This window comes from Petromyzon marinus, chromosome 32, assembly GCF_048934315.1.
Source record: "Petromyzon marinus isolate PM22_M1 ecotype Great Lakes invasive population chromosome 32, UKy_Petmar_22M1.pri1.0, whole genome shotgun sequence".
Lineage (NCBI taxonomy): Eukaryota > Metazoa > Chordata > Hyperoartia > Petromyzontiformes > Petromyzontidae > Petromyzon > Petromyzon marinus.
In genome coordinates, this window is record NC_133698.1 from 4,587,403 (window position 1) to 4,602,200 (window position 14,798).

Sequence of the window (14,798 nt, forward strand, 5' to 3'; positions counted from 1 at the left end):
TGTAAGTAAGCGTAAGTAAGAGAGAGGTGAGTGTGAACGATTTAAGCGAGGGTAGAAAGCGGAGCGATAGGCAGGATAAATCGAAGGATAGGCTAGGGGGGCCCTGCCGACTCACACAATCACGCGTAGTTTAACGGGTTACTTGCGGTAAATAAAATAACTAGTAGGGGGATAAACTGTGTCGTGTGGTCTTTGGGAGTGTGAAGAGGAGGGTAGAGCGTGCTGGTTGTTTGCGTGCATGCGTGGTTGTTTACCCCGAGGCGGAGTGTTCAGTGTGCGCGTGCCTACGCGACTGTTTTCGGTGGTATTTAGCGCTCGCGTACCTGTGCGATTGCTTACAGTAGTGCTTAGCGCTCGCGTGCCTGTGTGACTGTGTTGCGGTCGCGTGTCTGCGCGATTGCCTATAGCGAGGTAGCGAGCTAAGCGCCTGGCATGCGCGTATTCGCGCGGCTGTTTAAACGGGCCCTTTAAATCGGAGCGGAGCGACTCCCTCCAATCAGCAGCGCGCGCACGGCAGACGCCCCTGGCCTCCCACCCCCGACTCCCCGCTCCCTCGCGTGTGATTGGTGCACGGGGCTCGGCAGGTAGCAGCGTCGTGGTTGTTAATGCCCGAGCGCGTAGAGCGCGCGTGTGAGGGAATCACGCGTTGGCGCGCCGTACCTGTTTGTTCACGTGCGGGACGGGGTTTTACTTTGCGAGCGCGCTCACCGCAGCACGCCGCCGACCTCGCGTAGCTCGCCGCAAGCGCAAAGCGTACGAGCCGCCAATTGAAACATGCCCACGCGGGCAGCCGCAAAGTCGGGGGCGCAAGGGGGCGAAGAATTGAGGGGTTGGTAGCCCGGACCCCACAGAACAGCCGGGGGGTAGTGGGACGAATTTAACGGGGGAGTCGGGGGACCACGGCCCCGACAATTCGGTGATGGCAGGGGACGGTAGCCCCCACATTTGCAGGGCCACCTCAGGGCCACCTCAATGATCTGAGATGGAATTAGCCATCTAAGACACCCAGTCATCACCTCTGGTTTCATCAAGGTTATTCTGAATTCAGTGTTGAATTCTGAGTAAAACAGGTTTTTTTTTCTATCTCTCTCAGCAGATTGACATTATCTTGTAATTTGTTCATTTTTTTCCTCTGCAGTGTATTATCAAATGCTATCCTAGTCTGAAATACAGATCTAGATGACAGTAACAATATCTCTCTTTAAACTGTAATAAATAAAGCATTAAAAAAAAGAATAATCGTGCACGCGTCTTTCTCGTACGTTTTCCAAATGACAAGTACTGTATGTGCCCAATGCCATGATTTACGCTCTGGCAAGTGTTTGCACTTCTCCGTGAAAATAGTTTGTGAAAATAATAAGAAACTAAGCATGCTGATTTTTCCTGTTTTACCGAGTAAGCAAAGTATGAAAATAAAAACCACAGCACATGTTTCATCCAGCGCATTCAGGGATCATTACACAAGTGCGCCCACTAAATAGATGCCCCATTTAAGATTGCAGACCGTATAGGCAAGTGCGGTTAGCGAGCGCCTAATTCGGGCAGCACAGCACACCTGGAGTTAAAAGTGGCTCGAACCACACCTTGGCAGCTTTGTCTCTCCAGTGCTGATGCTCACACACTGCTCCGGGTAATAATGCAAGGCTGAGTTGAATGAAAGGAAGTCCAGGAAAGAGGCAGATGTAACCTGCCTCAGATATTTTGCAGTCATGAATTGAAAACAATAACAGACACCGCAGCCGAGTGTGAAAACCATTCTATATCACTGGTTCCCATCCCAAACAACGGCTGCCATTTTCCACGAAGTGACGGTAACGGCAAAGATTTAGATCCCCCTACAGCCATACATAGTTAGGGCAAGTGCTGTAAGCGAGCATCTATGAAGGCAGGAATGGCACGGGGGTGGTGTAGCCAATGCCCCACCCAGTCATTTGTCTCCACCGGTTCTGACGTTTACACATCGCATGAAGTTTAGTCAATTAAGGCTGAGTATACCTAGGGGAGGCTTAGGACCGGTTCAAATAATCACCACTGATGTGAGCCGTGACTGCAAATCGATCTTAGGACATGGACTTTGCAGCGCAGTGGGATAACAAATATGCGACTGCAAACACACAAACACAGCCAGTTGCACCGATAGTTATTTTCTGTTCAGTTAACTTAGAAGGGGCCCAGGCCAAGTTCAAATACCAGTTGGCACTGCTGTAATGCATCATGGCCAGGAACCTGGGAAGCCAGGCTTATCACACTGTGCCAACCCTACACAACCGTGGCAAAGACAAAGATCCCCTGTGCAGCCTACACAGGCTGTTGGAGTAGGCGTTCTTCGTGAGCATTCATGAAAACCAGCACCGCGCCCTGCCGAATTTGCCTCCACGTTGCTGTTTACACACCGCAGCAGGTACTCATTTAATGCTGAGTCGACATAGCAGAGGTGCAGATATTCACCACTGATGTGAGCCATGGCCAGCAATCGAACTTGGGTCACTGGGTTCGTAGCGCAGTGCACTCACCGCTACACAACGCTGCTCGCGTACACTACACATACACACCGGCATGGCTCTACACACAAGCCGATAAGCTCATACACACCATGTGTGCATCCTATATCTACAGATAAATGATGTCCCAGTAATCCTCTTTAAACAAAGGTTGCATACAGAATGCAGACATTTGTTCCTTAAGATGTATAAAGCGCCACACTGCGTGGTAATAGAATGGGATGAGTTGAAAATCAACCACGTGGAGCAGTGCAGTGAATGAATCGCGGAATCCTTTGGTCTGCCTGCATGTATTACATCTATGGCGATAGCTTGTGCTGCGCAATAATTTTTTTTAGCATGGATGGGCGCTCCTTTGATTTCCACTGTAATGTCTGAGCAGAGGTATTAATGTTGTAAAACAAAATAATCACTAAAAGACAATCTTGTGGACCACACATAAAATTGATAAATGAAAGGCCTCCCCAAAAAACAGGCAAATTGATTTTTTTATGAGCTTATTCAGCACATCTGATTAGTTGGTTTAATGAGGACCCTTTTATAGCTTAAATACAATTTGGCCAATGTTGGTTGTCAAGCACGACTCATCAATCAAAATGAAACTGGGCGAGGGCCCATTGAGACTCCACTTGCCTTTTGCATAATGGACCAAAGTAACCGTAGATATATTATTGTCTTTACCCAAATTGCAGGCCCTTTCCAAATTTGTGAACTGTGCAATGCCACTAGCACACAATTGGCAACTTTTGATAAAGATGTCACAAGTTCAGAGAAGGAATCCGCTCTTCAAATCTCTCTTCTGGTTCCCAATTCAAACTGGGTCAATTACATGATGACCATCAACATATTTTGAAGGTCTTCCATGGATTATCTCCTGCCTCCATCACCTTTGCCTCCATCACTCTACTTTCTCCGACAAGCTCTCCAGCAGCCAATAGTCAATGGGCCGGAGCAGAGTGGTAACTCCCCTTTGGCAGCAAAATATCAGTTGTGCCAATTCATTTTACTGCTGCTAAGAGCATGTTATTTGATAACTCATAAATTTCAAACGGTTATCACATTGTTGTTGGCCACTAATGTGACGCCACCTCAGGTGGGTGGTACTGACACGTGAAATATTTGGTCTGGGCTTGTGGCTTAATGACATCCTGCCAAAATCCTCAGTTAATCTCAGCTCGATGAAAGGTCTCTCCCTCTCTGCTGCTCTTGCTGTCTGGAATGCCTACCCCTTGATTTCTCCACTGCCAACTCTATCCCCCTGATCCAAGTTCAGACTTAAGACCGTCTTTCTCTTCTCCTCCGCCAAAGCTGTATGCTCATCAATGTCCTTAATTCAATCATCAATCCCTCTTTCCCAGAGCCCCGTACATTCCCATGTATCCCACCCTCAACTGAGGTCACTATTTCCCCTGTGCGCATCGCACACTACACTGCAATGTCTTTAGACGGCTTTGTAAATACATATTGTATATATATAAAAAAAATGCAATGTTGACGGGCGGGTGGCTCAGAGGGATAATGCTCACATACGATTATGGAGGCAGCATCACAAATATCCTGAATATGTATGGGGGGAAAAATGTGCCTGTGTGTAGCAATACCAGCTTACATGTCTGTACTGGGGCGATGGTCTCGTGATTCATGACTCCACAAAATGCTGTTAGATTCCGTCAATGTACCTTCTCTTTTGTACCTTATCTTTCCATTTTTGCAGCTCTCCAATCGAAACATTTTAAAATCACTTATTCAGCAGATGTGCACAGCCAACAACAAAGGGGATGTATATTTATAATGTTGATGATGATTGTGATGATGTGAATAATGTTTATATTGGAGATGTTGATGTTCATGGTTATGGAGTCATTGATATTAATTACTATAATTATCGTGGTGGTACTGATCATAATGGTTGTGGGGATGATAATGACAATTATGATGACGATATTGGTGGTATTAATTATGCAAATGTTGAGTATGATAATGAGGAATATGATGATGGTGGAAGTGAGGTAATAATGAGATTCAACGCTCACCATAACTGGTGATATCTGGTTGATATGATGGCAACTCCAAAGCCCCATTCATGAATCCAAAGTTTGTTCCTCCATGAAACATGTAGAGGTTGATGGATGCTTTCTGGTCCAGTATCTTCTTCATGTTGTCAATCAGTGCTGCAATAGGACAAGCATGAACATATGAACAAGATGGCAGTGGTTTCTAGTAGTGACAATACCAGGATATTGGTGTTGTGATTATGTTGAAGTTAGAGTCAGCACACACAGTATTCAGAATCAGAATCTTTATTTATCTTGGAGAAATCCAATGAGTTATGAAACTCTTTTTTTACAGATGTCCAGTAGTGACCTGGTTACAATTGATAGCTCAACGAAGAGGCTTATCATGTGGAAATGTATAGCAGCCAAATGATCTCCATGCATGTTTCTGAAAAGTTTCCAAAATAAATATGTCAAAGTGCAATGCTGTAGTCATTTTTGCGAATACGTGATAAACGTGTTTTTCCTAGTATATTGGTTATTTAAAAAAATGAATGCAATTTTTTTGTAATAAGTCTACAGCCCAATGCTATATGCTAGGTATGACACAACACTACCCCTTTACACTGCGATTTGATGAACTGTCAGAATGAAGAATCGTTACTGTTTCCTTATTACCGCCTCGTGTGTTTTTAATGTTTTTGTCTTACTTGTAATTTTCTTCACTACACAAGCTTGAATGTAACATGAGCATATTGTTTGTATATAACATCCATACATCTAAAATGATCAACTCTCACATCAACAATTCAATGTTTGCATCATGAGCTCAAGAACTCATTTGTGTTGATTAATCGGTGCATCATTACATACCGAAGACTGCATATAATAATAAAGGTGGCAGGATAATATAACTTTTTATTGACAAATGTAAGTTGCAAGCAATTCATATGCACAGTATGTACACATGTATGAACCTATGGTATGAATGTCTATACACTGCACCGACGTAAAGCAGCGTGGATTTAATCCCCCCGATAAATTCACCAGTAGCAATTGGTATCCGATAAATTCACCAGTAGCAATTGGTATCTGATTTTGGGTTGCGTGTCCCTTAGGTTGACTGAGCATAAAATGATAAATTGGAACATGATGTAAGAGCCCCTTCAAGTGTTGTCAGACTTAATGTTTGCAAAGCAAATCCACATATGAAGGTCAATACTGTATAGTGATGCAAGGGATATTGTATGCAGGTATACGTGCACATGTTTGCAAACACAATGTATATATTAAATATATATATACCTTCAGCATTGAACACCATGTGATAGTTCCCCCAGCTGTCAAACCATCCCGTCCAGAACTCCATGACCATTTTAGGAAGATTTGGCTACATTCAGACAAATGCACAAAGACAAATGCACAAAGCCAAATACATAGATCCCCTGTGTAGCCATACAGACAGTTGGAGCAAAGTGCTGTTAGCGAGCACCCATTAAGGTGAACATTGCACACGATAAGGATGGGGTTGGCCAGCACCACGCCTGCCCACCTATGCTGACCTTACCTACCGGAGGCCCAGAAGTGCAGATGTTCATCACAGATGTTGGCTGCGTGCAGGAATTGAACTGCCAGCTTCGCAGCAATGAGCTAACCCCTACACTAACCACACCCCAAACACACACCTGCATTATTCTGTCAGTCCTTTGCATGGACTATGTAGAAGGGCCATTGCCCAATGTGATGATAGTCCTGTATATTTTTTCCTCAATTATAATAGTATTTTCTTATCGATGATGTAAAGTACATGATGATGATGATGAAAAGTACAGGTAAAACATGTTTCCGAACAACACGCAAGGTGATCAACAAATAAAATACAGTAGAACTGGAGTTATAAGCGACAAAAGCATATCACTGGAATGTAGCACGTGATTTTTTTTTTACAAAATGTAAAATAATGCATAAAAATACAAGACATCACGGACACTCTTTGCATTCAATTGTATTTATATGCTCAGTAAAAAAGGCCAAAATGGTCAAAGATATTGAGAGATCAGAGAGAACATGCTGGAGGGATCAAATTGAAGATGGTACATCAAAACAGATGTGGCATAAATGAAGTTTTACAGAGCTGCATACAGCTGCGGTAAGAGTACTACAAATGTGTGGGTCTATCGGGAAATTATACAAGATGTTATTTGATGATAACCGATACCAAAATAAATAAAATGTGTGTTTGTTAATTGACAAACTTCGAGGACGATACCAACCTGAACTGAATCAAGATGCTCAAAGTAGCTCCTTTGAAAATGCTTGAAATTCATAGTTGACAGAGCTGAAACACAGTTATGAAAGTTTTTTTGTTGTGACTGTGTGTGTGTGTCTATATAATGGTGAAATCTGGGCACATGCCACTGAACTGATTTACATTTACATTAATGGTTGGCAAAGCCACCACTCTCTAACTCATAACAAATGCAGCACCCCCCTACCAGATGCGAATACTACAGGTATTTATAGGAAAATAACATATGGCACATTGAAAATTACTGATGATGCATTTATAATGAACTCTGTGTTAAACGTTTTGAGTAAAAAGCATGATTAATTCCAAAATTACTTACTTGAGCATTTGGGCACTGACTTTTTACAATTCTAGCATTTAATAACCACACCTGCATCAAGGTGTTACATATAAATGCAAAAGAAAATAGTCATCCTGGCTGGCCGTATTTGATAATACATGTTCCAGAAAAGATAGCATTTCAGGTACCAGCTGAGCCACACACAATCACAACCAACCCAAATGATACAGAACTCACTACCCGAAGAGGGCGACTCAGTTTGCCTCTCCAGTGTTTGCCAATTGTGTTAGAATAAACGTACATGTTCTAAATTAACATATGGCAATTGAAGAAGCATATCCCCTTGTGCCAGACTAATTCATTTACCAAAGGATGTACTCTATTTACTAACAGTTCTTTACACCAGCATCTCAAGCATATTAATATCTGTACGTTACATAAGTCAGCATTGTCTTGTGGGATGGAGCTCAACTTCATTGGCAGCCCTGAACCCTACCTGGAAGTTCCGAATCCTGCCAGTGAAAACTAGTGGAAGTAATAAATAAATAAATGTTCGTGAACATTTACAACAATGTTAATGTAGGTGTAGACGTAAGTACCTCCATCCACTGCTCCTTGGCTGAGCCCATCTTTGTTGTCTGATGTCATCAGGAACTCTATGATCCCATGTTTCAGCAAAATCTGCAAACGCATCCACAAGACAGTCCATGAAGTCGGGACACACGTGGTTAGTATTGTTAGTATCAGGGTAGTTAAAGGGTACTGGTAACCAGTGACATATTCCAGGTAACCCTAGCAAAAGAGGAAATGTTTCATGATCTCAATTGGGGTTATTTCATTCCCTAATTAATTACAGAATACAAAGTATAATGTTAGGAAATGAATGCAGCAATTTGATAAGAATTGCCACGCAGAGATGGAATCCAACTGGTAACTTCTGTACGGCAAGTGCCAGTGCACAAACCATTACATCACAGCAGTTCCCTACCTCAGGCCAAATAATGAACGCGCTAAGATTACTGCTGTAAATGTTTGCTGTGTGTGGCAAACTGGCTTTGGGAGAATGTTTTTGTTGTGTCCAGTTACGAGCACATTTAACAAAAACAAATTATTTTAACAAACATCTTTAGCGTCTGCTGCTGCACTCATTGCTGTTAGTGTCGTTGTGCATCTTGATGCCCACATCGGCTGTTACTTTATCAGCAGCCGCCGTGGCTGCATATTTGCTGTGGCTGTTTACCTGCTTTACGGATTCCATGTAGCCAGTGTCCTTGGCATAAGCGCCATACTCATTCTCCACTTGCACTGCAATGATGGGGCCACCGTAAGTGTACTGCAAACATTAAAGAACAACAAAACACCATTAGGTTACGGATATACGTGCATGTAAACTAGTCATCTAAGCGATATGAACTGCTTACCGGTATATAAGCATGCAAGGGGAGAGTGGATAAGCATAGCTAAGCAGTCTAATATTTGGCATGCTTGCAGGAGAGACCATAAAAGTTGTTCTGAACTATCAAAACATTTCATCATGCTGTAAAGTAATACATGAAACAATACTTTAAACAGGAGACCATTATGTGCACACTTATGAATGCATTATCTCATCCTCTTTATTTCAATGGTTTAATTTGTCTCACAATCAGTTGCTATCCGAGGTTCCAATTGTGTCCCTCCCAGACATCTCTAATTGTTGAGCGGACGTCTGGACGTGACCTGGGTTTTGCTCATATTTATTCCCAGGCCCAAGTTTGCAGCCTCCTCTATGAAGTTTTTCCAATGGTTCTTGCATTTAATTCCCATTGTATGTTACAATGTTGATGATCTAAATAATAATGGCATAAGTACCTACTGAAGAAATTGTCTTCAGTTTAATTAACAATCGAATTATTATGACTCTCCACTGTCTTTAAAAGGAATCATCGCAAATAATAGAACTCTTGCCAGAATTTATCTTCTAAAAACATTTACAACCAATGCACATGCCCCACAATTCTAACTTAAACAAAAATCCCCCTGAATAGCCTTAACAGAGTGTTGGGGCAAATGCTGTTCGTGATCACCTATGAAGGCCGGCACGCCACACGAGGGGGTGGGTGGCCAAAACCACGCCCGACCGCCTTTGTCTTCCCATTGGCGATGTTTTTACACACCGCACCAGGTACTCATTTGAGGCTCAGTCGACCTAGGTGAGGCCCAGGACTTGTTCAGATAATCGTCACTGGCGTTGACCATGAGCGGGAATCGAACTCGGGTCGCCAGGTTTGTAGCACAGCGCACTAACTGCGACACTACCACTCCACCAAATCTAAACACAGCCCAAAAGATGATGAAGTGCATTTATGTAAAATTATTCAATCGGAATGACACACAGAAGCAATCATTGCCCCATCCGGGCAGATTGATGCCCGCTTGCAGACCAGGTGCTGAAACACCTTGTGCCACACAGGGACAACTGCCATTGGTGGTGTGCTTTCAAAAAAATTTCGATGAAAAGTAACGTAAGTCACTTATTGCAGTTCTGAGCTGCCCCAGCATGAAAGACGCTCTTTCAAAAACAAAGCATAATTTAAACGCAGGAGTTAAAGTGTCACTGCTAAGAAGTTTACAAACATCACTCACTTGTAGGGGAGCCACGCTTGGCATGAGCTTCTCAAAAAATATATCGACTGCATCTATAAATCCTGAATAAGTTGTCCGTAATTTCATATCTGGGTCTGCCAGAAGCCAGCTGTAACACAACAAAGAAGAAACAAATATATCGGCGTTAAATTAGTAACCATCACTGTTCTTTCAAACCACTGCCTGAAAACCAGTTTAGCTTTGTAAGTGTGTAAATTGGAAGGATGCGAGTTCAAATTCCCACATCCCAGTCAGAAGTCAATTTGGCTGTTCAGCCCTCCACTAATATATAAATAAATCCCACTCTGTGGAAAGCCAACTTTGGTTGTCTATAGAGCTGTCTGTCCCTGCTATAGAAATCTGGAATGTCCAACGCTTATGCTAAACGCAATGATCATTAAATAATATCGTCATGTGCTGCGCTGGTTTGAATATGTGCTTGATGTTAGCACATACACGAACAATCTATGCACGGTACAATTTGTGCCTGAGTTTGTGTCTTCCAAGCCTGGATTGGGCATACCCTTGGTTGACCGCCAAAACAGATAGCCGGTGTGAAACATCGAAATCAGCACGAGCCACACTCTTTTACATGTATTGTACAGGAAGTCCTCATTTAACGTGGTAGATGTGTTCCTGAAACGTGCTGCGTGAAGCGAAAAATGTGTTGAGCGTAAACAATTTCCCCATAATCAATGTAACAATCAAGTTGGGCGAGATACGATGTACACCGCCGTGTCACTGTATCATTCCGCATGCTGTAGCATGCCGCTCCAGTCGCGCAGCTCAAGAAAGCAGTTCGTTGTCGACCGCCCGGAAAACCACGTTATGACAGTGCGCGCGATCTGCACTATAACGGGTGCGTTGTGCGAAACGTGTTCCCCAACGGAAGGAACACGTGATAGCGAAAGCGCGTTGTGTGAACACACGTGAAGCGAGGACTTACCTTACGGATCTGAATGGATATTTACTAACAGCACTTGCCTCAACAGTCTGTTAAGCTAAACAACGGGGTGTGTGTGTGTGTGTGTGCGCGGCTGATATGTGAATTACCTTGGCAAACCTCCCAGATCCCACTCGGCACAGATGTACGGTCCAGGCCTCAGGATCACATGCAAGTCCAACTCTTTAGCCAGCTGAATAAATGCCCTTAAAACAATTACAAACATTGCCGAGTGCATAATCAAACATCATGCAAAGTGCAACTATAACTTGTCAAACACGCTACCTAATTGTAAGAGTAATGTATTTTTACTTGAAGGAAATATAACATTTCAGATGTGCTTTATCTCAAGAGCACACACAAGCTTACCTCTGTGGAGAATATCACAGGGTCTTTAACATCCACTTAACAGCTATGGCAGACATGTATGAAGCGCCACAATAATTACCTGGTGGCTGATGGAATTAAACTCGTGGAATTGAAAACAAGGAATGTTGAGCTTGTACAAAAAAATCCAGTTTATTTTTAGGAAATAGAAAGATCGATTTTTGGGTTAGACCATTTTATGGCATGACCAAATCTGCGTCATGAAGACCCATCACCATGGGACTCAGTCACATGAATTGTCATGTGTGCAAGCGTGTTACGTGCCAATTATTATAATTTCAGCTCACTGATGAGCTGAAGAATCGTCACAGCCAAATTTAGCAGATGCAGATGAATTGTATTGGCTGTGAAAACCTACACATTAAATAAACAAGTTATCGGGGTTAGTTTAGAACATTAACTTAGTGAGAAAATACACACTAGATTCAATTGAAGCTGTAGGTTTTAGTTCATTTGGGTGCAACCAACAGACAGCTGTCTACTCTAGACGAAATAAGTCACGGTGAGATTAATACACTTCACAACACAGCACGGAGCTTAGTCAACCATTGTTTGTTGCACATCACTATGGGTAGTGTAGACTTTAACACCCACATTCCCTGTTCTTTTGACTCGAACTTATGGATAATCCTCCCCGAGTCTGATGTATTTGTACAGAGCAGGTTATGTCCTGCAGCAGAGTGTGAGCTAAATGTGTAAAGGTTTCAAGATAATGAATTAATAAACCTAGGCATTATAAATTCATACATTTTTCCAAAGCAGCCAAAATTTGACCTATTTCACATCATAGACATATACTGCACACATTTAAACATTTCAATGACTCAATTAGCATTAAGTATACACATTTACGAGCGGTTTTCTTTGCATAGCTTTATAGCTAAATATGTGGCTGTGGGTAGGTCGGTAACCAGTTCGGTCGGTGGATATGTGGGTAAGATAGCTTTCAAGCCTATTTGTAACAATCTTATCAACATTTAAAATCAGACGCGTTATATGCACCATGGGATCATCACAGTCTATTGTGATTGCATCTACATGTTTTATAAATGTTCGTATTCTTTTATACTTTTCCTTTAATGTTGATATTTGCTATGTTCTCTACCCAGGCAGGTTAAGCTACAAAAAATGCTCTAAAAGAAGAGAGGAGCACATCGACTGGGGATTTGAACATGTGAACGAGGCAGCCCTTTACTGTGGCATACTAAAGTGAATAAATGCATAATAAACATTAAACACATAAATAAATGAGTAGCAGTTGGGTAATGTATTCACTGTGACAGTACCCAATATCCAGAGACCCACTGAAGTCAAACACTCCCCGCTGCGGCTCATGCAGGTTCCACGCCACATATCTGTGTGCAGACATGGAGGGAGAGACAAGCATGTGTAAGTGCACAGGGGTGTGTATGGGGAGTGGTAGTGTAGTGATTAGCGCATTGCACAACAAACACAGGTATCCGAGTTTGGTTCCTGCTCACAACCAAAATGAGTGAATATCGTGGGTCTCCACCTAGGTCTACTAAGCCTTAAATCGGTACATTGTATGTACGTGTGCTTAACTTCTTGCACATCGAACGTAGCCATCCGTGCTAATCGGAGGTGTGGGGAATGGACAACAAACTCAACACAAAAAAGCAGTTTTAAAGAAATGAGTTTTAAATCTAGATTTAAAAGTGCATAGCTCCAGTGGCTTCCTAATATCGGAAGGAAGATCGCTCCAGACGGCCGCAGAAGCGCTTCCGGAAGCGCACAATGCAGTGATCGTTTTTGTTGGATGGCTAGCCAAATTGTGCTGTGTGTAAAATGTCAGCACTGGGGAGAAAAAAGGTGGGGCCGGATATGGCGCTTGCCACACCACCCCCTCATGCACCGTTCCGGCCTTCACTGGTGATCGATCTTAGCACTTGCCCCAAAAGTCTGTTAAGGCTATAATAGGGATCTGTCTTGTCCATGTGAGTGCTCGTGAGAAAACGTATATGGGTGGGCGCACGTATACGTGTGCACGTGTACACGTTAAAGTGGGCAAAATGTCCTCAGGATATACTGTCATGTGCTTGTGTGCGGAAGTCTACGTGTGCATGTGTGCCACGTGCCAAATGGACTGTGGTGTGGTGGGTGTGGTAGATGTGTGTTGGTTTACACGTGGGTGTGTAAATGGCACTATATATCCACTGTTACATTTGCAATAGAATCATGACTTTCTTATTTCATGATCATTTCCCAACACAACCCTTTGTTTGAGCATAATTGGTACAACGAAATAATGCATTTCCAGCAATACTTTTGTTATAATAATTTCCTCTATATTCCTTATATGCAGGAATACATGATATATGTACCAAGATTATACTGCATTTTATACAAACTCTCATCTTATGCAGCATACATTTGTGAACATCTCATTTTGTATCTTGTGTATTTTAAAATTAACATCACAGCCTGCACAGCTCTAAATAGCACATGCAGTCACAAGCATGTGGCCAGACTGCCATCTACTGAAGTCGATTCATTTGAACATTACACACACATTTTAAGCAATACAGTGCAACATTTACAGTTTCACATTATTTTTACATCTACATGTCAATGTGTAGAGGCCGTTAACAGTCCACTGCTGGATGACCGCTTCCCCGCGGCATGTCTGTTATGTGGGTTCTTTGACCATATTTCACCACACGAGTGAGTTCCAGTTGGCAAAGGCAGTGCCCAGCACTGGTTCATATCACAAACCACTGACATTAGCCTTGACCAGAAATCAAACTCAGGTTCTCAGGTTAATTGTGCAGCGTGCTCACCACTGGGCCACTGATACACCCCCATATAAATCAATAAATTAACTTGCAACAATTGAATCAATACTAAAACCGCATATATCTATCAGTGTATTGCTTCGAAAATGTTGACTTTTGTAAGAATTACAGTCTAATCAATTGCACGCTCTCAAACTCGTGTCATTATGAAACACAAATGTTCTTATGTAACTCCCACATTCAGCAAAACATCACAATGTCAAGGGCTGTCCCATAAGACCATGCCTGCCTAACAATACTTCTATAAAGAGTGAGTCACTGCGTGTTACTTATTGACTGTACTGTACTTACACATTTAATCCCTCAGAACTGCGCTAGGCTTGAGCAAGATAAAGTTGCGTGGGACAAGATTGATGATTTTGGCTGTCTGGATTTGAGGTGCCCTGCCTAAGTATTCTGACAAGAATTATGAGGTGAACGTGCTATGTAGTCACCTCCAAGGAAGGTATCTGTGAATAGTTATTTTTTTACAAGGTGCAATGCTTTTAATTTGGGACATGCTGGTGACAACAGATAAACCCTTGAATGACGTCGTCGTCTTTACCATCAATTTTATAATGAACGTCAGTGTGCGGCACCGATTACTGGCTCAAATTGACTCTGTGTCTGCAAGATGTCAGGCACAGTGGCAAGCGAGCAAACAGTGAAGGTCAGAGGGTAACCTTGGTCAATACCAGTGACAACCCCATAACTCGCCATCATTCCTTCCTTCTCCTCGATGTCTTAACATCTTGTCACGGTGGCGAGATGTTAATTCCCTCACCAGGTATACAGGTGGTGGGTTTGATCCCGACCCTTACACCTGTACATTGGGAGTTTTCATGTCTCACTCCTTGTGGTCGCGTTAAATTTTCTCCGGTTTTTTTTTTCCCTCCACATTTAGAAACATGCATTTAGAGTATTTGGCTGCTAGACATTTCCATGTGATAAGCCACTTCGTTGAGCTA

At 42.7% G+C, this 14,798-nt stretch overlaps 1 protein-coding gene across 7 annotated transcripts in view; it reads right to left on the bottom strand.

Moving 5' to 3' along the window:
* The window catches only part of GLB1L2 (galactosidase beta 1 like 2), a 71,275-nt gene that overhangs the window by 44,264 nt on the left and 12,213 nt on the right, over positions 1-14,798 (bottom strand). For all 7 annotated transcript variants that reach the window (XM_032964403.2, XM_032964402.2, XM_032964401.2 and 4 more), the window contains 8 exons: positions 12,325-12,393; positions 10,762-10,857; positions 9,709-9,817; positions 8,324-8,416; positions 7,683-7,764; positions 6,769-6,833; positions 5,801-5,885; positions 4,535-4,672 (listed from right to left, as the gene is read on the bottom strand). In XM_032964403.2, coding sequence (XP_032820294.1) covers positions 4,535-4,672; positions 5,801-5,885; positions 6,769-6,833; positions 7,683-7,764; positions 8,324-8,416; positions 9,709-9,817; positions 10,762-10,857; positions 12,325-12,393 — 737 coding nt within the window. The remainder of the gene's footprint in view (positions 1-4,534; positions 4,673-5,800; positions 5,886-6,768; positions 6,834-7,682; positions 7,765-8,323; positions 8,417-9,708; positions 9,818-10,761; positions 10,858-12,324; positions 12,394-14,798) is intronic.